This window comes from Eriocheir sinensis, chromosome 2 (genome assembly GCF_024679095.1).
Source record: "Eriocheir sinensis breed Jianghai 21 chromosome 2, ASM2467909v1, whole genome shotgun sequence".
Lineage (NCBI taxonomy): Eukaryota > Metazoa > Arthropoda > Malacostraca > Decapoda > Varunidae > Eriocheir > Eriocheir sinensis.
This window is the reverse complement of record NC_066510.1, coordinates 24,543,973-24,565,531: the sequence shown is the minus strand read 5'-3', so window position 1 is coordinate 24,565,531 and position 21,559 is coordinate 24,543,973. Positions and strand designations below refer to the sequence as shown.

General features: G+C 44.6%; 1 protein-coding gene and 1 long non-coding RNA gene across 5 annotated transcripts in view; one reads left to right on the top strand and one right to left on the bottom strand.

Annotated features, from left to right (window-relative positions):
- The window catches only part of LOC127001572 (titin-like), a 148,919-nt gene extending 127,360 nt beyond the window's left edge, over positions 1 to 21,559 (top strand). For all 4 annotated transcript variants that reach the window (XM_050866343.1, XM_050866352.1, XM_050866332.1 and 1 more), the window contains 7 exons: positions 2,106 to 2,222; positions 16,355 to 16,688; positions 17,605 to 17,988; positions 18,301 to 18,455; positions 18,987 to 19,161; positions 20,120 to 20,233; positions 20,763 to 21,559. In XM_050866343.1, the coding sequence (XP_050722300.1) occupies positions 2,106 to 2,222; positions 16,355 to 16,688; positions 17,605 to 17,988; positions 18,301 to 18,455; positions 18,987 to 19,161; positions 20,120 to 20,200 (1,246 nt within the window). In that variant the 3' untranslated portion in view covers positions 20,201 to 20,233; positions 20,763 to 21,559. The remainder of the gene's footprint in view (positions 1 to 2,105; positions 2,223 to 16,354; positions 16,689 to 17,604; positions 17,989 to 18,300; positions 18,456 to 18,986; positions 19,162 to 20,119; positions 20,234 to 20,762) is intronic.
- On the bottom strand, positions 1,095 to 2,106 carry LOC127001585 (uncharacterized). The gene is made up of 2 exons (XR_007755340.1): positions 1,964 to 2,106; positions 1,095 to 1,910 (listed from the first exon to the last, which is right to left on the bottom strand). It is a non-coding gene; the product is annotated as an uncharacterized LOC127001585 (long non-coding RNA).

Genomic DNA, 21,559 nt, shown 5'->3' with positions numbered 1-21,559 from the left:
GTGAGGATGATGATGATGATGGGGTTTTTATAATGACGTAGAGGGGTGACTGGATAAGTTTATGGAAATCATTAAAGGTATGTACCAACACCTGTGAAATTACGAACGGTGGTTATATAAAAGGGGGAGGAGTAGGCGAGAGAGAGAGAGAGAGAGAGAGAGAGAGAGAGAGAGAGAGAGAGACCACAAATATGAGATAAGTCAGGATGCTCGAAAGGGGGGAGAGAGAGAGAGAGAGAGAGAGAGAGAGAGAGAGAGAGAGAGAGAGAGAGATGGAAGGGAAGGGAGAGCCAGGGAGGGGATGGAAGGGGGAAGGGGGAGGCGCAGGATCGTGTGTGCATACCAACAAGTTTTTATTTTTATTTTTATTGCAGTGACCTTTTTTATAACCCTAAATAGCAAGGTCTTATATAACTGCTTTCCTTTTGTGTGCGTTTCTCCTTTCCTTCCTTCCTTCGTAGTTCCTCTCTTTCTGTCTCAACTTCATTCTCTCTTCCTCTGTTTAGCTTTTATTTTCTTTCTTTTCTGTTACCCTCTTTACCCTCTTTCCGTGTGGCTCAGGAATTCAACAGCTGTTTTACCTTCGCCACTGATAAGGTAGTTTTCCCAAGCGCGCGCACACACACACACACACACACACACACACACACACACACACACACACACACACACACATCACACTTACACATTACACATCACACATCACTAAATCCTCAACCATAAAGTGTTCAATCCCAACTTAAGTCTGGGGGAAAATAATTAGATACCACTCATGTTATATCCGTTAACACTCCTCTAAACCGATTGGAATCCACCACCACCACCGCCTGCGTGTATGTGGTAATCTCTCCCTGCAATCAGATAAAAGAAGGGAAGAATGGCAGGTGATTACACTGATAGACACCTTTCTGATGTCATCCAGTTCTCAGTATAGCCACGCCACGCTTGTCAGTCAGTCTTTCAGTGAGTCAATCAGTTTTCCGCCCTCCTACCTTTGTCCCACTCACCTCGTTTTCCCTCTCTTCGTTTAAATACACTCCTCCCTTCGTCCCACTCACCTCGTTTTCCCTCTCTTCGTTTAAATACACTCCTCCCTTCGTCCCACTCACCTCGTTTTCCCTCTCTTCGTTTAAATACACTCCTCCCTTCGTCCCACTCACCTCCTCTTTCTTTTAATAGTCTCTTACATTTTTTTCCTTTTCACTTCCTCTTCTTTCTCTTCCTCTAAACATCCTCCTACATACGTTCCACTCACCAATCCTTCCTTCTCTTCCCTTTAATATATCCCTACCTTCGTCCCAGTCAGTTTTTCTTGCTTCTCTTCCTTTAAATTCACTTCTACTTTCGTTCCAATCACTTACTCTCCCTTCGCTTCTTTCAACTATATTCCTAGCAAAGCACAAATCTCAGTCCAAATTTATCTTCTCCCCATGTTTCTCTTTTTATCCTCAGCTGCCAGTCCCTCTTGTCATTCCTCCATACTCTCCTTTTCTCCCTTATATCTATTCCTACTCGTTTCTCTACCAATTTCCTAATCTGTACTACCCCTTAGTCACTGCTACTCTCTTTTATCCCTCTATATCTCTTCCTCCTCTCTCACCCTTTCAGCCATTCATCTTATCCTCCATATTTGATCTTCCTTTATCTCCTCTCATCTCATTAGCCATTCACACTCCCAACCCTCCTCACTGACTTCCTCTTCTTACTCCTCCTCTCCCTCTATCACCCTTACAACCCTTCCTACTCTTGTTATCCTCCCTCCCTGACATCCTCTTCCTTTCTCGTCCTTAAAACCCTTTCTACTTCTGTTTTCCTCCCTTACGTCCTCTCCCTTCCCTCTTCCTTTCTCGTCCTTATAACCATTTCTACTCCTGTTTCCCTCCCTCCCTGACCCTCATCATTGACTCCCTCTTCCTCTCTCGCCCTGTTTCCCTCCCTCCCTGGCCCTCATCATTGACTCCACCTTCCTCTCTCGCCCATACAACTCTTTTTATTCCTGTTTTCCCCCCTTCCTGACCCTCATCACGGACTCCATCTTCCTCTTTCAACCTCCCTCTACCCGTTTTCCTTCATCCCTGACGTCCTCTTCCTTCCTCGTCCCCCAGCCGCATGATGTCCCCGGATCTACACCACCACGGATCGCACCTTGAGTTCGGGCGCAGGAGGGTGACTGTCAAGCCTTACGAGGAGGAGGACGAGGAGGACCAGCCCGTCTACACAAGGTAAGCTAAAGAGAGAGAGAGAGAGAGAGAGAGAGAGAGAGAGAGAGAGAGAGAGAGAGAGAGAGAGAGAGAGAGAGAGAGAGAGAGAGAGAGAATGTAATTTTTGTTCATCGTATTGTTATTCTGTCATTGGGATTGTTCTCATTACCAGTATTTCATTGTATTATTATTCTGCAGTGCCACGAAGGAAAGCACTTAATAGATGGAAGAATATTTAGAAAGGAAAAACAAACCCATGGAACTGGAGGACTTAATCAGTGGAGTATAAAAGGAAATGCAGAAAAGAAGATGTCAGATTGTTGCTTAATGCTACACCTCACGAAAAAAACACCCCAGAGGTTGCTCTCATATATTCTACCTTACTACCTTACCTTAGTTCCTTACCTTACCTACCTTACCTTACCTTACCTTACCTTACCTTACCTCCTTACCTTACCTACCTAACCTTACCTTACCTTACCTTACCTCACCTTACCTCCTTACCTTACCTACCTAACCTTACCTTACCTTAACCTTACCTTACCTTAACCTTACCTACCTTACCTTACCTTACCTTACCTTACCTTACCTACCTTACCTTACCTTACCTTACCTCGGCCAGTCCACACAAACACTCACTCACCTACCCTCCCACGTATACACATTCCATACTTCCCTAATTAAAAGTACCGCTTCACCTACCTTCACTCCAAACAAACACACACACACACACACACACACTCTACCCTGCTTATCCAACCCTACACGACCCTTCCCTTCCCTTCCATACCCTACCCCACCATGTCCATCTTAACCCTACGTCCCACTCTTTAGGCATAGGTGTAAAGTATTGGCCATGCGAGACAGGCGGGCAGGTAGATGGGCGGGGCGAGTTCCCTTTTGTAACTCACCTGTAAATTATTGAACAAAGTGAGGGTGATTTGGAAGAAGTGCGACGCCTTTAGCTAATACATCAGTCGGTTTGTGTGTGTGTGTGTGTGTGTGTGTGTGTGTGTGTGTGTGTGTGTGTGTGTGTGTGTGTGTGTGACTGGCTACCTATACCTGTGCTTGTGGTTGGTTATTAAGGAGAGTATTGAGTAACGATTGATTTGTTTTGAGTTATGGAAGTAATAAAGCTAAGAATAGTTTAGTTCAGGGTGGAGACACATTACCAGCAAGAGGCAGTTAGGAAAGGGGACACAGAAAACTTGATAGACCATTAGATGCAGAGCGCGTGTGTGGCACCAAGATAAAAATTGAAAGATGAGTTGACCGTGACGCAAGTGTGGACGAAGGCGTGTGGTAGAATGTAATAGAGACTTAATTAACGTTATTACCGGTCAGGAATCGGCGTGAGGAGGAAACTTAAGAGTCGGCTTGTTTACGTAAGTCATTGTGTGTCATGAGTGGTAGTTTTAATAGCATGAGATGGTTTTGCAATCTTTTGTAACCAACAGAAGGTAAACGTGTAAATTATGAAGTAGGGGAAATCGATATAGGTAACGAAGGACATGGAACGATATAGGTTAATTGAAATGTTTATGAATAAGGGACTGGAGTATTGTCTCTGTTTTATATTGTCTTACCAGGGAGGTGACGTTGTTAAGACGAAGAGAAATTAAGAGAAAATTGGACGCCGAGAACGCTGCGCTAAAACATTGTGTAGAGTGAATTATGGTGATGGGAGAAAGCGTGAAATATTTATAAGGTAGGGAGAGAGAGAGAGAGAGAGAGAGAGAGAGAGAGAGAGAGAGAGAGAGGATTGATAAATGTAATAGTACGATTCTCAGACTACAAAACATGTGATTCAAGATAACACAATAATAAATACCTACTTGATATAGGAAGATAACAACACTTGGTTATTTACAGCCATTACGTGCCTCATAACCTAATCTGTGAGTGAAATGCCAATCTGTCTATAAAGAAATCAATCTCGTCATAAAGAGGTGTAGTAGACGGATACTAAAACATAATTAAAAGTAGAACTGAAAAATATGAAGCAGGAAAGGCATAGATGGGAGTAAGATGTTAGCCCGTGAAACTGTCAAGGAAGGGGGAGGGGGGAGGAGAGGGTGTTGAAAGCTTTCTGGGGTGAATAAGTGGAACGGTGATGGGGTGACCGAGTGGAGGGATGACTGGGGTGAATGAGTAGGAAGATAACCGGGTAGAAATAAAGTAAAGGTGAGTATATATGATCTGGGTATAGTAGTGGTAATTGTAGTAGTAGTAGTAGTAGTAATAGTAGTAGTAACATCGCCACGACCATCACCACAACACCAGTACCATATATCATCACTCACTTCCAGAAATCAGTTTACAGCCGGAGCTCAACTCTTGCAAGGCGGGATCAGCGTATCTCCCGGCGGCTCAGTATCTCTCGTTATCGCCGTATCTTCGTGTAGGTCTGATCCGCAAGCTATCCGTCCATCTGTCTTAGCGTCCGAGTGTCTGATCCTAAGTTGAAGAGCCTACTCTCTTATCAGTGTTATCGTCATCCCAGTTTCCTGCATACTTTTCCTCCTCCTCCTCCTCCTCTTAATCATCCTCCTTTTCCTCCATCTCAAAGCCTACTAAGCATCTTTATGATACGTTTACCTTTTTCTGCCTTCTGCTGTTTACCATTCTCTTCCGCTTCATTTTTTTTTCTCCTCGTCATCTTCATCGTCCTCGTTCTCCTTCATCTCAAAGCCTTTACCATACATCAACCCTTCTCTTTTGTCTCCCTTTTGCTCATCGTTCTCTTTCTCTTCATTTTTTTTTCTCCTCGTCATCTTCATCGTCCTCGTTCTCCTTCATCTCAAAGCCTTTACCATACATCAACCCTTCTCTTTTGTCTCCCTTTTGCTCATTTTTCTCTTTCTCTTCATTTTTTTTCTCCTCCTCCTCTTCATCGTCCTTCATCTCCTCTTTTTATCTACATCAACCCTTCTCTTTTGTCTCCTTTCCTTCTCCTTCATCTCAAAGCCTTTACCATACATCAACCCTTCTCTTTTGTCTCCCTTTTGCTCATTCTTCTCTTTCTCTTCATTTTTTTTCTCCTCCTCCTCTTCATCGTCCTCGTTCTCCTTCATCTCAAAGTCTTTATCATATACCAACTCTTCTCCCTTTTTCTAATCGTTCTCTGCATCAACCAACCTTCCCTTTGGCTTATTCTTCTATTTCTATAATTTTTTTTCTCCTCCTCCTCTTCATCGTCCTCGTTCTCCTTCATCTCAAAGTCTTTATCATATACCAACCCTTCTCTTCTCCCTTTTTCTAATCGTTCTCTTCTATGCATCAACCCTTCTCCCTTTTGCTCATTCTTCTCTTTCTCTTCATTTTTTTTCTCCTCCTCCTCTTCATCGTCCTCGTTCTCCTTCATCTCAAAGTCTTTATCATATACCAACCCTTCTCTTCTCCCTTTTTCTAATCGTTCTCTTCTATACATCACCCCTTCTCACTTTTGCTCATTCTTCTCTTTCTCTTCATTCTCTTTTCCTCCTCCTCCTCCTCCTCCTCTTCTTCTTTGTTGTATTCTTCAGTGTTACGTATTATCATAGTTGGCAGGTTTTTTGTTACCTTGCAAGCCTACACGAACATCTATCAACGTTTTGTCTTTCGCTCCCTACCTATCATCTAGCTACTTACCTGTGAATCTATCTATCTACTGTTATTTATACAAGTCACCGTTCCCATACTCTCAAACCTCCATATTCTTAAAATCTCGGGCTCTCATTACGACCATTTTCCAACACCACAGAGAAGATTAACCGTTTTTTCATGGGTGGTTTTCCCGCTCAAAATGCAGACATCGTGTAAAACTGTCACTAGCATCTCGAAACAGTCCGTGGAAATCCCAGAGACTTTTCAAACGGACGAGCTGCGGCTTATACTCTCCTCTATCATGTCAAGTCGGTCCTCACTCCAGAACCACCAGTCCACCCCATCCCCTGTTGAGAAGTGACGTCCTCCTCCTTCCCTTTCTTTGAGCCAGCCGTAACCTTGACCATTGCACTGTCTTCCCTCGTTCATTTGCTATTGTTGTGTTTTCCTCCTCGCGACCCACACTCATATGTCTACCTACCTACCTCTATCTTTCTCATCGTCACCGTCATCCTAGAAACAGTACACAGTGACGAGGCAAAACACTGTGATCAGAGGCCTTTGGTTGGTATTGTCAAAGGCTCCCACCCCTCACACCAACTATTTTCAAAGGCTAAAAAGGAGGTTAATCGAGTTCTAATGTGTGTTATTTTAGGTTCACGGTACAGAAGAAGGCTCAGACTATCACCAGGGTCATAAAAGTACCCCTGGAAATGCCCTAAACACCCACGAAAGACTAGTAAATTACGTGTTCTTGGGCGCAGAAATGTTTAAAAATATGGCCCTCACACCTTGCACTTCCATTACCAAACTGGAGCGGAAACGAAAGAGAAAAGAGGGAAAGCAAGAGAGAAGAAAGTACATGCTACATCCTAATTACCCCATCGGCTTAATTATCTCCTCGCTTGTCTCCATTTACATAAACAAAGAGAGAAAGAAAGAAAAAGAAAGTAGCTGCACGAAGGTATAATGTAGTTCTGCCGTGGAAGAAAATGGAGCTTCGAGAGTGTGGGAACGGTGACTTGTATAAATGACAGCATTGAATGTGTGTATTAGATTTTGGAAGTGGATTATGATTAGGTGAAGTGTAACGTCTTAGCATGACAAAACTTATTCATGTGAGACAAGTTACTGCTGGGAGGTGTAATGTAAATGTGATCCCGTTAAAAAAAATACGAAGATGGTGCGCAAAGTATAATTAGATTTTGATGGTGCGTTTTTCCTAGGACGGATATCGTTTCTGTGTACTGATTTATTTTTTTACAGTAAAGAAAGCAGCACAAGGGGGGAAAAAAGTGTAAGGAAAAAAGAGATCGCTAATCGCTGCTCCAATAAAAGAGGGTAATAAAAAGTGGGCGTTTTATAATGATGTGAATGCCGGAAAACCTGGGGAAGACAATTTGAGCTAGTCCGGATGTCACACTGGCCTCGGGTAATGAGCTAATTCCCGCCTGAGGTTCTAGGGGCAGTGTCACGAAGATGAGCACTGAGGCCACGCGTAACTATAGTGTATGCCCCTAACTTTACCGTACTCTCGCGTCTGATGCATTTTTCTTTGTGGTGACCTAATGGATGACTTCACTCCTGCCCTCCTGTGTTTCGCTCAATATGGCTGTCTGTCTAGCCGGCTGGTTGGTTGACTGACCGGCTGACTGGTTGGCTGATTGGCTTACTGACCGACCGACCTTCCTCCTCATTATGTTCCCCAGGTGTTCACTAATTACTTACCGTCAAGACAGTTTCGCTAATGATATTGTGTGTAAGTTGTGGTTAGGTTATTAATGGTCTTGATAATCGGTCTTACAAAATGGCAAATATTGTTACATCTGGGACTCTCTCTCTCTCTCTCTCTCTCTCTCTCTCTCTCTCTCTCTCTCTCTCTCTCTCTCTCTCTCTCTCTCTCTCTCTCTCTCTCTCTCTCTCTCTCTCTCTCTCTCTCTCTCTCTCTCTCTCTCTCTCTCTCTCTCTCTCTCTCTCTCTCTCTCTCTCTCTCTCTCTCTCTCTCTCTCTCTCTCTCTCTCTCTCTCTCTCTCTCTCTCTCTCTCTCTCTCTCTCTCTCTCTCTCTCTCTCTCTCTCTCTCTCTCTCTCTCTCTCTCTCTCTCTCTCTCTCTCTCTCTCTCTCTCTTATCGTTGAAGGTAAAAACAGAACGATGTCGAAGAAAATATTTTTATCGTTTGCTATCGTATAGTCTACAAGGAATGGTTGATCCTAATATTATGTCTTGAACACACACACACACACACACACACACACACACACACACACACACACACACACACACAGACACAATGTTATCAGTGTTTATAATCTCGACAGGTATTCCAAGGGAGTGTCTAGAGTGTTCTTTGTGTGTGTGTGTGTGTGTGTGTGTGTGTGTGTGTGTGTGTTTTGTGGTAAGAAATTTGTAGTATAGCCATGACGTGATTGTGTGAGAGGAGGAAGAGGAGGAGGAGGGCGTGAGGAAAAGAGAAGGGGGGATGGGGGGTAATAGGAGAGAAAACCACAGGAACGAGAAATGAAGGAAGGGAAGGAAGGAAGAAGGGAAATGAAGGAAGGGAAGGTGAAACAACGTAATTACCGGTTTTCTCCCTCGGTCAGTTAAGTTTTATTGCATTCCGCCGACCAGACATCTCTCCCTCATCGTCGCCGCCTGTGTGCTCAGCTCTGCCAGGTCCCATTTAGTTCCGCAACACAAGTCAGCCAGTGGGTCAGTCAGTCAAGTTAGTCAGTCACTCAGCCAGCCAATCAGCGCCACACATGACCACTCAGCTATTAGACCCGACACTGGAGTTACGATAAAAGTAAGTGGCAATCCAACCCCTTTTTAGCACCAACTCCTCGCTTTCCCACGGTTAAATCCTGAACCCGTATATAGTATAGACACCGCTCATCTATTCTCGTTTTCTTTAGTCGCGTTGCAAGAAAGTCGAGCCTTGGCCGGACGTATATACAAAGAAAAAGTATTGTGTAGGAAACCAGGGCGCAGGTGTATAGACGAAGTAAATAGAAAATAAATAACTTACTCTCACGGTTTGCACAAGAAATCTCAGAATAATAGAAAATAATAAGCAGGAAGTCAGTCACCTCGGCGGCTCTTAGGATGCTCGATCACGCGAGAGAGAATAAACACTGGAATGGGAATAACTCGGAGAAATCCATCATCGCCTCTTCTTCGTCTTCTTTTCCTCCTCCTGCGTTCCTCCGCCTCCTCCGAAGTGACCGCGTTTCCCTTTCCCTCCTTCTCTCCTCTCTTCCTCCCTTCGTCGACGCACTGTGGCTACGAGAGAGAGAGAGAGAGAGAGAGAGAGAGAGAGAGAGAGAGAGAGAGAGAGAGAGAGAGAGAGAGAGAGAGAGAGAGAGAGAGATAGAGAGAGAGAGAGAGAGAGATAGAGAGTAGAGAGAAGAGAGAGAGAGAGAGAGAGAGAGAGAGAGAAGAGAGAGAGAGAGAGAGAGAAGAGAGAGAGAGAGAGAGAGAGAGAGAGGTAAAGAAGAAAGTTTCCCCACGTTCTTTATTTTTTTATTTTTACTTTTTTAAGAGATCTTTAGGTCATAGATTTAATTGAAGTATCTTACCTCTCTTAATATATTGTTTGAGGGATTAATTCCAGTTTATTTGTCATTTTATTAGTTTATTTATTGAAAACTCGACGTTGCTACTCGTTTATCTGTCTTTACGAGAGAGAGAGAGAGAGAGAGAGAGAGAGAGAGAGAGAGAGAGAGAGAGAGAGAGAGAGAGAGAGAGAGAGAGAGAGAGAGAGAGAGAGAGAGAGAGAGAGAGAGAGAGAGAGAGAGAGAGAGAGATTAAAAATAAGCGTGTGTGCTGTTTGTCGTTGCTTGTAAAGAGAAATTCGTTCCATGGGACAAGGATATGGAAGAGTTAGGACGCGCGCGTGTGTGTGTGTGTGTGTGTGTATGTGTGTTTGTGTGTGTGTGTGTGTGTGTGTGTGTGTGTGTGTGTGTGTCTTCGTTCGTTCGTCGCGGAGGCTGCATGAGGCTGGAAAAGTGTCCCCAGCCTCCCTTTCCTCTCACCTGCCCGTCTCCTTGCCCCCACCTGTCTGGCTCGCCTTGGCAGCTGACCCTCACCTAGCTGGCCCACTGACTCATGCCATTCTCTTCCCACTTCCACCCCCATGCTATGCTGCGTTCCTCTCTCCCTCTCAACCTTTACGCCGATCTTCTCTCTCTCAGCCTCCTTGCCATTCTTCTGCCAGTCCAAATATTCGTCGCTTCACACTCAATTTACCTCCCATTCTTCCACGTCTATAGGCATTTTCCCTTTTTTTGTTTTAACTGTCTGTCATTTGTCTTGTACTCAATACGTCGACCCTACATACCGTTCTTCTCTCGTTCCACGTATACTTTTTTTTCTGTTATCTTACACGTGTTTCCTTCACTCATTCTATACAGGTTTTCTTACGTCCACCTCAGTCATACCATCTCCTTATCCACTAGTCTATTCATTGCGACACTCCTCTATTTCAGCTCTTAGACATAATAGACTCGTTACCACAATCATTCAACCCTTCTATAATTTCTGTCGCTACCACAAACATCACATAGCCCTGAGACGCACGTGTACCCGCCCGATCCCGGCAGGAGGCACCACCACGCCCTTCATTCTCTCGTTAAAGCGGTGAGGGACGCAAGGAAGGGTAGCCGTGTGACCTCGCCTGCAGCTGAGGGGTGGGGGGTGGGGAGGAGATGTGGGTAAATCCAGGGTTAAGAGGGTAAATCCAGGGTCTCTACGCCACCCCCACCCCTACCCTTCCACATGGTCCTGGCACGCCCCACCACGCCCCACTGGCTCCTTGGGTCCACTTCTATTACATTTCCTCCTTTTACGGTGAATTCAAGGCCGGTCTCGCCACTGAAATAAACTACCTATGCAACCTCCGCCGTGTAATGTCAGTTGAATATGGACTCGTAAAGATGGATTTGTATTCCGAGCCGTTCTGGTCAATGATGATAAAAAGTAATGTCACGGTCAGGTGTGGAGGCATCAAGTCCGTGCCAGAAGGGCAGGAGCAGGTACAGACTCCAGCAGGTGCTCTCTGGTCCTCGAGTCATTGTGAGGCGTCGCGTCCCTCGATTAGCACGAAGTGAAAGCTGCGGCAGGAAGCCCAGCGTTGAGCTCTCCTCGTGGGTTAGTCACGCAGCAGACGGCGAGTAGTGAACACCGAACCCCCACGTCTCTCCCGCGACCCCCACCCACCGCCCGCCTCCACCACCTTCACCTTCCTCCCCAGCCCTCCTCCAGAGTCCTCCGTCCCCGCCTGGCAGTCCTAACGCTCCTGGAAGTCGTTAAAATGCCTCCTGAAAGCATTAAAGTCTTTGCAATGACGGTGATGTGTTTGCAGTGAAATTTCCATGCAATGCTAACCCGTTTACGTGTGTGAAAGACCGACTCCGAGCAACAGAAAACGGAGTGCGGTGTAAACTGTGTGATTAGCGTGAGTGCGTGGTGTGTTGGACGCATTGGCTGGAGCACGGCTGGCGGGCTGGTCTGTGCCTGGTCTGTGGCTGGTATGTCTGTCTGTGCTGCACTGGACTATCTCACTCCCTGTTGCAAAAAGTAAATCACCGGTCAAGGCCTCAGAAGAGCAGCTGTTCCTTAAAGTGACCGAAAGAAAAGAAAGACCAATTGTGGGAAAAGTATACTTGCTCAGCGTTCTCAAACTCGTGTGTGTGTGTGTGTGTGTGTGTGTACAGGAGGTCCTCGCAGCGCCTTGCCAGCCATCCTAACCGTCTATAAGGGAGCCAAAAGTCCACCTTGAGGAGCGACGACCCAGAAAGTAGTGGTGGAGGAGGGAGTACCCGTGGGAACCGAAGCGGTAATCTCGCGGCTGGCGTGTGGCGGAGGACTGACGGTGCGGGAGGAGGAAGAGGAAGAGGAAGAAGAGGAGAAGGAGGAGGAGAAAGCACACATCGCCCAGTACTCCTATTACACACTTCTCTGGAGCGACGATTACGTGTGCAGCGGAGAGAAAGAATCCGCTGTGTTGTGCTCGAGAGGAGGAAGAAAGAGCGGAAATTAGGAAGAAAGATAAATAGAATGTAATCGTGAAGCATAAAAGGATTTACTGAACGGAAACGAGTGACGAAAAGGAATAAAACCATTACAAGAAATCCACCAGAAAAAAAAAACCGCTAGTAAACTCAATAAACAAACGACAAGAAGCTTACATACAGCACTATACTAAAACAGGAAAAGAATACCGTGTAACCTTGCTGTGCCCTATACACAACATCCACATCCCAGCCCTACCCAGCCTCAGCCAGTGTCTCTCTATCCTTCGCCTCCCTTCCTCCTCGTCTCGTCATATTTCTTCGCCTCACCGGTCCATCAGCTCTCCGCAGTCATGTTAACGGTGGCGTTCGTCATTGAACCGTAAGTCTGCCAGCTGGTGGGTGTGGGTGCGTGTTATTTACATTCCTTAGTCGATTCTCCACCTTCCGTCATCCCATATTACGTCCGCCTCTACCGTTCTCCTGTTAGTCTGCGCAGATGGTGTTGTAACGCGCCAAGTAGCGGCAGTGTATGGTGGTGGTGATGGTGATGGTGGGTCTCTTCTTCTCTCGCTCTCTCACTGGTGTTGTAGTGAATTTTTAAGGCTTTGTTTTTGTCTGAAGGTTTGTGTTTTGAATTCTCCTCTTTCTTTTTTTTTTCTCACCATTTTTAACTCATGTTCCTTTTTTCCTTCTTCCTCCTTCTCTTCATCAATTATTCCTCCTGTTTCTTCCTCCTTTCCATGTCTTCCTCCTCTTCTTCATCTCGTATACCGCCTGTTCTTCCTCCTATTCCTATTCACATCATCTCAGCATTTATCCCTTCATCCTTTTTCTTTCCCTATCTTCTACCTCTTCATCATCTCAACCTCCTGTTCCTCCTCCGATCCCTGTTCCTCTCATTATCATCTCTCCCTCCTTCCTTTCATTTTCTTAGCTTCTTCCTCATCGTCATCATCATTCTCATCATCACAGCTGTCTCCTATTCCTCTCCTTCCCATGTATTTAATTAAAAAAACAGCTAGGTGTTACGAGAGAGAGAGAGAGAGAGAGAGAGAGAGAGAGAGAGAGAGAGAGAGAGAGAGAGAGAGAGAGAGAGAGAGAGAGAGAGAGAGAGAGAGAGAGAGAGAGAGAGAGAGAATGAGTCACCGTTCACCTGTATATCCCTCACCTGTACATTATTGCTTCTCGACACACCTTGCCTCGCCTCGTAACCCCCAGAGAACCCTTTCCCACGATTTTGTTCACCTTCCTGATCCTAATTATATATTTTACCCTCTTCGTTTTCTCTTCTTCATCTTCGCCTCCCTGCTGTCTTTACCTCCTTCGTCTTCTGTTTTCTTTCTTCATCTTGTTCACCTTCCTGTTCTGAGTTATATCTTTACGTTCTTCATCTTCTTTACTTCTCTTCGTCCTCGTCTTCTGCTCTCCTCGTCTTTTCTACTTAATCTTCCTTACCTTCCTGCTTCTAATTATATCTTAACCTTCTTTGTCTTCTTCTCTTCGTCTTCCGTTCTCTTCGTCTTTTCTTCTTCGTATTTTTCTTTTCTCCTTTTTTTCCTTCGGTTCCTTGTTACGACCCCCCCCCCCCCCTTCATCTCATGCAGACAACCTCCAATATACTAAATCTTGCGCTTCGCTTTCTGTTCTTTCTAATGTTCTTAATTGGGAGATGATAAATTTGCTCTGCACTTTCTCTCTCGTTCATTTGTCTGATTACCTGTTTTACCTGCAGACATGTATTTACCTTCGCATTGCCAGGTGTGTGTGTGTGTGTGTGTGTGTGTGTGTGTGTGTGTGTGTGTGTGTGTGTGTGTGTGTGTGTGCATACGGGGAAGAATAAGCTACAGGTAAGCATTTACGTTTTTTTTTATACAAGATTAAGAGTGACGTGTGTGTGTGTGTGTGTGTATGTGTGTACCACGTGGGTCTGGACATCCGTCACGCCCTCATTCTGTCGTGGCCACAGCAGAAGAAGGAGCAAGGGTAAGAGAGAGAGAGAGAGAGAGAGAAAGAGAGAGAGAGAGAGAGAGAGAGTCGTAGTATAAAAGAAAAAGCAGAAATGAAGCAAATGTAGAATTCTATATTTACCCGAAAAATCAAACACACACACACACACACACACACACACACACACACACACACACTCACTCATGCAGGCAAGCAGACGCATCCATCCAGGAAGTAACAGCAAAATGAAAGTTTCGACGTTTGACTTCCATAACTGACGAACTGCACAGCAACCGAGCGACGTGTGTGGTTAGCTGACTGGCTGCTTGGTTGACTGTCTATAAGTAGTTTTATGATATGTATGCACCGACTGGTTGACTGGTGATGTGTAATATTGCTTGACTCACTGACTGACATACCTGGAAACGGAGAAAACGAGTGAAAATGTGAAGACTGAGCAAGGTAGCGAGTAAGTGACAGAAGGAGTGAATGAATTAGTGAGCGAGTGAATGAGGTAGCAATTAATTTAGTGAGTGAATGAATGAATGATAGTTTGAATGAGCTACTTAGTGAGTAAGCGAACAGGTGAGTGAGCCAGCATAAGAGAGAGGCATGTTAAACTATCTTGCACCGCCTGACTTACCTGAGTGTTCATACCTGTGTGACCGACATAACACGACCGAGCACCTGTGGGCGGTTAGCGGAGGGAGGGAGGGGAGGAAGGCGTGTGGAAAGAATTGGCTGCCAGTGATAGTGGTGGTTCGCGGAGCTGCTTTTAGAGATTGTGGTGGTGGTGACTTGCGGCTTTGTGATGATTCCCCGGGTGTGTGGTGAGATGAAATGGGTGGGAGTGATATATGAGGTGAGCTGTCTGTGCTGCAATAGCATAGATGAGGGTTGATGTAGGTTAAGCTTCGTAGTAGTAGTTGTTGTTGTTGTTGTACTAGTGACATAGGTTTGTGTTGCATTGAAGGTGGATATGCAGTAATGATAGAGGCGTAGAGAGATCATGTTGGGGGTGGCGGTTGATGGGGGGAGGAGAAGGTTTAGGGGGTGATAAACGTGACCGCACCTGTCTCTCCCCCTCCTCTCTCCTTCCCCCTTCCCCATTTCTTCCCCCTCCCCATTGTTGTGCAGTACCTGTACTTACCTGTCACCGGTCTTACCTGTGAGGAAGCCACGCCTATGTTTGACTACCTGGCTCTTGTGGGGTTTGAGACCAATCACACACACACACACACACACACACACACACACACACACACACACACACGCGCGTCACTTTTCTTTACCGAGATTTTTTTTTTTTTTTAATGGCGTTCGTGTGGCTTGTCATTTTTGCTGCTCACTTTCGGGCTCTCATTGGCTTCCGTGTAAGTTTTTTTTTATTAGATTTATAGATATTTGTTCTTATGTTGTTGTTCATATAAATACGAAGGGTGACAGTGTGTGTGTGTGTGTGTGTGTGTGTGTGTGTGTGTGTGTGTGTTTTCAAACAATTAAGTGTAACATGTAGCAAGAAGGCAGTCGAAGCACACACACACACACACACACACACACACACACACACACACACACACACGGCGCCTTGACCCTGTGGTTGTTCCTCCAGGCGGCGGGGCAGAAGGACGCGGCCTCCATAACGGATTTTAACAAGCTACTCCTCCCTCTCTCCTTCTCTTTACATTACTTCTTTCCGTTTTCCTTTCCTTCCTCCCTCTTGTTTCTCAGAATTCTCTCGTTCTTGTCATTTTTTTTCTTTTCTCACTACAATCTGCACCTTCCTCGCCCTCTCTTTCTTTCTCTCCTTCCTTTCATTATTCCCTCATTTCTTTCCTCGTTTCCCTTCGTTCTCTCAGCATTCTCTCCTTCCTGTCGTATTTCCCATTTTCTCACCTGTTTATTCTCCACTTCTTTTTCTCTTGCTTGTTTTCTTCTTTTCTCCATCTTCCTTTTTCTTTACAGATTCACCCTCTCCTTCGACGTTCATGACATCGCACAGTCTTTCCTTGTTCTTCCCCTTCGTTAGTGCCCCATTTTCTTCCCCTCAAAATCTGCATACTCCTTTGCTTATCCATATTTCCTCTTATCTCGCAAACGTCCTTCACCTCGTGTCTGTAGATCTTCGTTCACGACCGTCCTTCATTTAATACATCAGCCTTTACAGACACTCTCCTCTCTGGTGTCCTTCATTTTTCACTACTGTAATTCCTTCCCACGTTCTTCTCACTCGTGCACGACCGTTCATCTCTCGACATCCCGTTCGTTTCTGCTTCACGTTCTTTGTCACATCTCGCCTTCCCTCGCTCACGTCTTCATTCGCTACTGACAACCGTAATCTTGGACAGACTCACAATTTTCTCAACTCGTTCGTGTCTGTCTCTGCATTGACTCATTCTTCTTCCCTCGCATCCTCCACACACACTTCACGACGAACCACATCCTTCCCCTTTCCCCAAACATCTGCAGCCTTCCCACGAAACATCCTTCTCTCATAATCCTCTGCGACCTTTTCATGAATCAACATCTTGCTCGCAACATTTTCAGTCTTCTAACGATACATCCTTTCTTCTTCACGCCTTTTCACGACCGCCCTTTTCCCTCCCTCAGGATGCAGAAGGAGTCAGTCATCGAGAGGGAAATCCGGCTGGCTCGGGAGAGAGAGGAGGCTTACAGACGCGAGAAAGGCCTGCTCAATGGCTCCGCACCTCTACGCGCCGCTGCCTCCACCCCGGCCGCCGCCCCCGCCCCGGTCGCCGCCCCCGTCCCCGCCCCCGCTGTCCCCCGCCTCCAGGTGATGCCCCAGGCTGATGGTCGGGACGTGCAGCACCGCATGGCCACCTCAAGGATCCAGCTGGAGATTCAGGAGACCAGCCAGAAGGAGAAGGAGCTGAGGGATGCCGGCAAGATTCTCACCATGTCTGAGGATACCGTTGATGCTAAGGTAATTGTCGCTGATGTAGCTTGACCGTTACGACGACTACTACGACTACTACGACTACTACTACTACTACTACTACTACTACTACTACTACTACTACTACGACTACTACTACTACTACTACTACTACTACTACTACTACTACTACTACTACTACGACTACTACTACTACTGTTATAATTCCATCGTGCATTATTTTAACACAGCCTAGCCCCACCCACAAAACAAAAGATAAATAAAAACGAACATACGCAGTGATAAAACAACTAATACCTAACGTGAATCACTATAATAGGATGCAAAGCTCATTATCATTGCATCACCTATGAAATGTGTGTTATATAAGTGTAAGCAGCGTCGTGGAAGGCAAGCAGTAGTGAGCATAATCGGTTCTCCACAATGCAAAGCTGACACGAGGATTTGGGGAGAAGTATATCTTGTTTGAGAGGCCGGTGAAGACCAGGCGGAAAAAGTTCATGGTGCAGAAGGAGAAGCCGGCGACAGGAGCAGTAGATGTCATGGTAAAGCTGAGCAGAGCACTTCCAGAGAGTTACTTATTTCTCCTCTTTTGCTCCAGATTGTTTGAAGTAGGACTTGCAGGATTTTATTTTTAGAGCTAGTTTTACCCTTTATTGATGTGGTAGAGAAGATTTTAGAGGTATTTAGATATATTTGTCCAGTAGTTAGTGTAATGTATGCAAATGTTAAGGTTTCTATTCATTATTTTGTCAGGGCAGATTCTAGAGATAGCTATATTGGTGTATGATTGAGTGTATTCATCCATATGTTCGTTTTATGTATTTATGCCTGTACTTTTACTAGGCAAGACAAGAGATAAGGGTAGGGGTATCAATTTGCTTACCCGTACAATTGTTTTTTCCCCACACCTTCTAAAGTTACCTGCCCTCTCCCTCTCTAGGTGACCCGTATGTCAGACTTTAATGACATGAGCCCGCTTGAGAGTCCCCGTTCCCAGGCCCCCAGCATCTCCAGTGCCCCCCGCCCCAGCACCAGCACCACCCCAGCTTCCACCCCCAAGCGCTGCCTCTCCCCCAGGAGCCCCTCCTCCCCTGTCCCCAACTTCACCCCTTCCCCAGCCCTCAACCGTAATGGCCTTTCCCGAAGCTTGTCCACCAACAACCTGTCCACCACTTCCACCACCCGCCCGCCCAAGGGACTCATGCAGAAGTTCATAGCATCTCGCGGAAAGATGACAGGATCCGCCTTTGTGTCCCCTCCCCCCACCCTCACACACACCACCTCCCGCGGGGTGCCCACTCGCCCCATGAGAGTTGAGCCCAAGGTTAGTCTGCACACCTTTATATGCAACCTGTTTTGCAAGTGTTTTGTTATTGTCATCAGGTAGTGTTACTTTAGTCTAATGCAGCCTAGCACCTTCACCTGTTGTAGATTATGTAGTCGCTGATAATGGAGACCTTCATAAGATTTAAGAGAAATTACTGGAATTCTCATGCTGTCCTAGGTGTCATATGGAATAGATTCAATATTTTCTCAGATTCCTCTAAGGAAATTTGTGGTTACATATTCAATTATTGTGACTAGTTCATTGCCATTTTTCATTGCCTATCACTTATTCCACCCTTCACACACACAGGCGGTGGTGGTCCAGCGAGAGACTCTGGCCAAGATGAAACCCGAGCCTGAGGCCCCCGCCTCCCCCAAGCAGTATTACCGCCGCTCGTATTGCACCGCCGAGGAGAAGATACAGTCAGAGCTAAAGGAGATGCAGAAGCGAGAAGAGGAGCTGAGGTACTAGACTGTAATCACTTGTACTCCTTTCCTCTTCCTCTACTCTTCATTTTTATACCTGTTACCTGTTCTTGCTCATAAGGTGCTGGTATGAAGGAATGGTAAAATTATTAAGATTGCAAGGTTACACATAAAGGTATTATGGATGCATTTGTTTTTCAGTTTGTTCAGATTAAGTTAGCAGGCAGCCTGCAATACTGCTACCTGCCATCTCCATCCATGAATTCATCCAATCTTTCTCAGAAGCTCTTTGTTTTATTTGAGTTAACCATGTGCACTGTTGAGTTAGTGCCACCCATTCACTATGTTTTTGTAACCCAATTTCTGTCTTCTCTTTGATTCTAATTTTATCTGTTTTGGATATATTCACCAGTCCTATCAACAACCCTTCTGTCATTCACCAATTTCATCTATAGAACAGAGCATCAATTCTACAGAATATGTATACAGATTACAGAATAATGTTTAAGTCTGCAACATTAACATCTGAGACTTAACAGTTTGTTTACTCAACTGACCATCTGCTTCCAGGCGCCTGCGAGCCTTTCAGATGGCACAGTCTCAACCTAACCTGCTGGACATTGGCGGGGAGGACGAGCACGACCTGACTGAGGAGGAGGAGAGCAACCACAGCCTCTCTGATATGAATGGTCTTAGGTCTGCCCTGTCCAACCCCAACCTTCTAGATGAGCCAGAACAGTTCCAGGTAAGGCAGGGGGAAAGGCTGTGTTCATGAGGCTTTTTTATGAAGGGGGTGTGTACACTATGTCAGCATTTTTTTTCTTTTTTATTGTTAGATGCACAAGTCTAGATAATTGAAAATCCTCATTTCTTAGATGTAGTTGATAATCTCCTGTGACATTGAAAGGTCATTGGTATATGCACTGACTGTATCAGGGTTTATTGTGTTCAATTTATTTGTCTTTTAGAGTTCCTCTATATGTTATAGAGATCTATATGATAGGATGGGTAGCAAGTAATTTTAAATTACAATATTCTTGATTAATATAATTAATGAACTTTTTCTTCAGCTTTATCCTAAAGTGAGACGAAAGACATATTAACAGACTGTCAATTTCTTCTCCACACTAGCAGTCATCCCCTCTGGATAAAGTAGTATGGGTTTAAGGTAACTTTTTGGTAGTTAAAGGTTGCTCTATTCATGGAAGGCAGTATGAATGTAAGCTCCCTTTTGCAAGTATAACATCATCTTGTATCATGCAATAAACAGCTTCTACCATCCCTAAGAAGAGTGAACAATCAGGGTTGTATTATGCCATTTACCTTGATTGAAATCAGTTTTGATGTAGACACAGCGTATTATTAGATTACAAAGTTCACTGACATAGATACTACTGTATTTCTGCACCCTTCACCTCATATACTCAAGTATACAACCTAAGTTGTATGCTAAGTTTTATTATCATCCTTTTCCCAATGTGTGCTAGTCTACAGTCTGCTATTATTGATTTATATTTTGAAAACACATGAGGAGTGTATTTTGGGAAATGGACATTAAAGGAACTTTTCATGAGTAACCCTGGCCCTAGAGAATTGCTTACCAATCATTATGAATTATTATACAGTGATTGATTGTGGTGATTGTGGTGGTGGAGCTTTCTGGTAAGGTGATAACCTTTCATGTTGGTCCCTGCTCCTTACAGGTCCAGGACAAGACGGTGAGGCGACGCAGCGCTCTCATTGCTCAGTGGGAAAACCGCATCCAGCAGACCACAGACACCTGAGCCACCACTGCACCAAGTGGACTGTGGAGACCTGTAAATGTTGCTGTGAACTTTGTTATTGATATATTGATAAACTACCTATTTTTGGTTTTACTATGATAAGAATACAAGTACATACACTTAATTAGGCTTAAAGTAGAAGAAAATTTACATGCACTGTTACATAGTCTTTTATGCTCATTCCTTTACTTTTAGAGAATATATAGGTTTGTCTTCTGTATATATGTGCTTATATATTTTATATATATGTGGTTGTAATTGAGATTGGAAAAGGGATATGATACATACATTGGTTGCATAAAAGGTTCTTCAGTACATGGAAAATTCCATTTATGCTTAAAAAATTGGAGATCACATGTTGGATTCACTGATTCTTGATAATCAATCTAAGATAAAAAGAATCAATGTTCCTGTGTCAAAACATACATGCATAGTTAATTTGTTAAGATCCACCCATTTTGGTATTGTAAATAGTAAAAGGCTACTTTGAAGGAGGTATGATACTGACCAGATAGACATGCAGAACTCTCTTTTGACTGTCAACATTCCTTTCTTCTTACAGGAAGCATTTGGTGCTTGTGTGAGCAAGTAATGCCATATGCTCTCATCAGGCCAGCCCTTCCTTGGCAGCCCTGTAGGTTGTCACACTGCAGCTACCACACACTACTGTACTTTGATATCTATACTCTTGTTCACCATATATATGACTGCAGCCACCCCAACACACACACTTTGGTGCCTCTGTCCTCTTCACCTGATGCCTTAATTGTGACTTATCAGGAATCTTGTATATCTGCTGCTGTAGCCATTTCTTGTGATTATATAGTGTGATAAAAGTTTTAAGGAATCAAGTAGTGTATATACTATATATATGATAATCATGACTAGCAGTGTAGTGGAAATATCACAGAGAGAGTATATTGGTATCCTATATAATCTAAATGTGAAAGTATTACTGTGCTACTACTTAACGTCCTCGTTCTCTGGAGGAGCTAATACTACATTCCAGGTATGGTGCTTCCTGCTGATCTGTAATTATTGTATGCAAATGTCTGTGTGCTTTGTTGTTGAGTTGCTCACTAGCAGGGTAATTTATGTGGCAAGAGATGTTGGCCTCATTAGTTTGTACATATGTAGATTATGCCATGTTAAAATAGCAAGAGTCCTACCATATAGAAGCATATGACCGCTTTTTTGAGCTACATATTTTTGTTGATCATCAATAACCCTTTGTATGTTATTTTTAGAATAACGTAATAATAAGGTTGATACTTTGACTGAAGACAAGTCTGCAGGCAGGATTATGATGCGAGCCTGACCCCAGCTGTATCACTTTGCACAAATATATCTTTATCAATA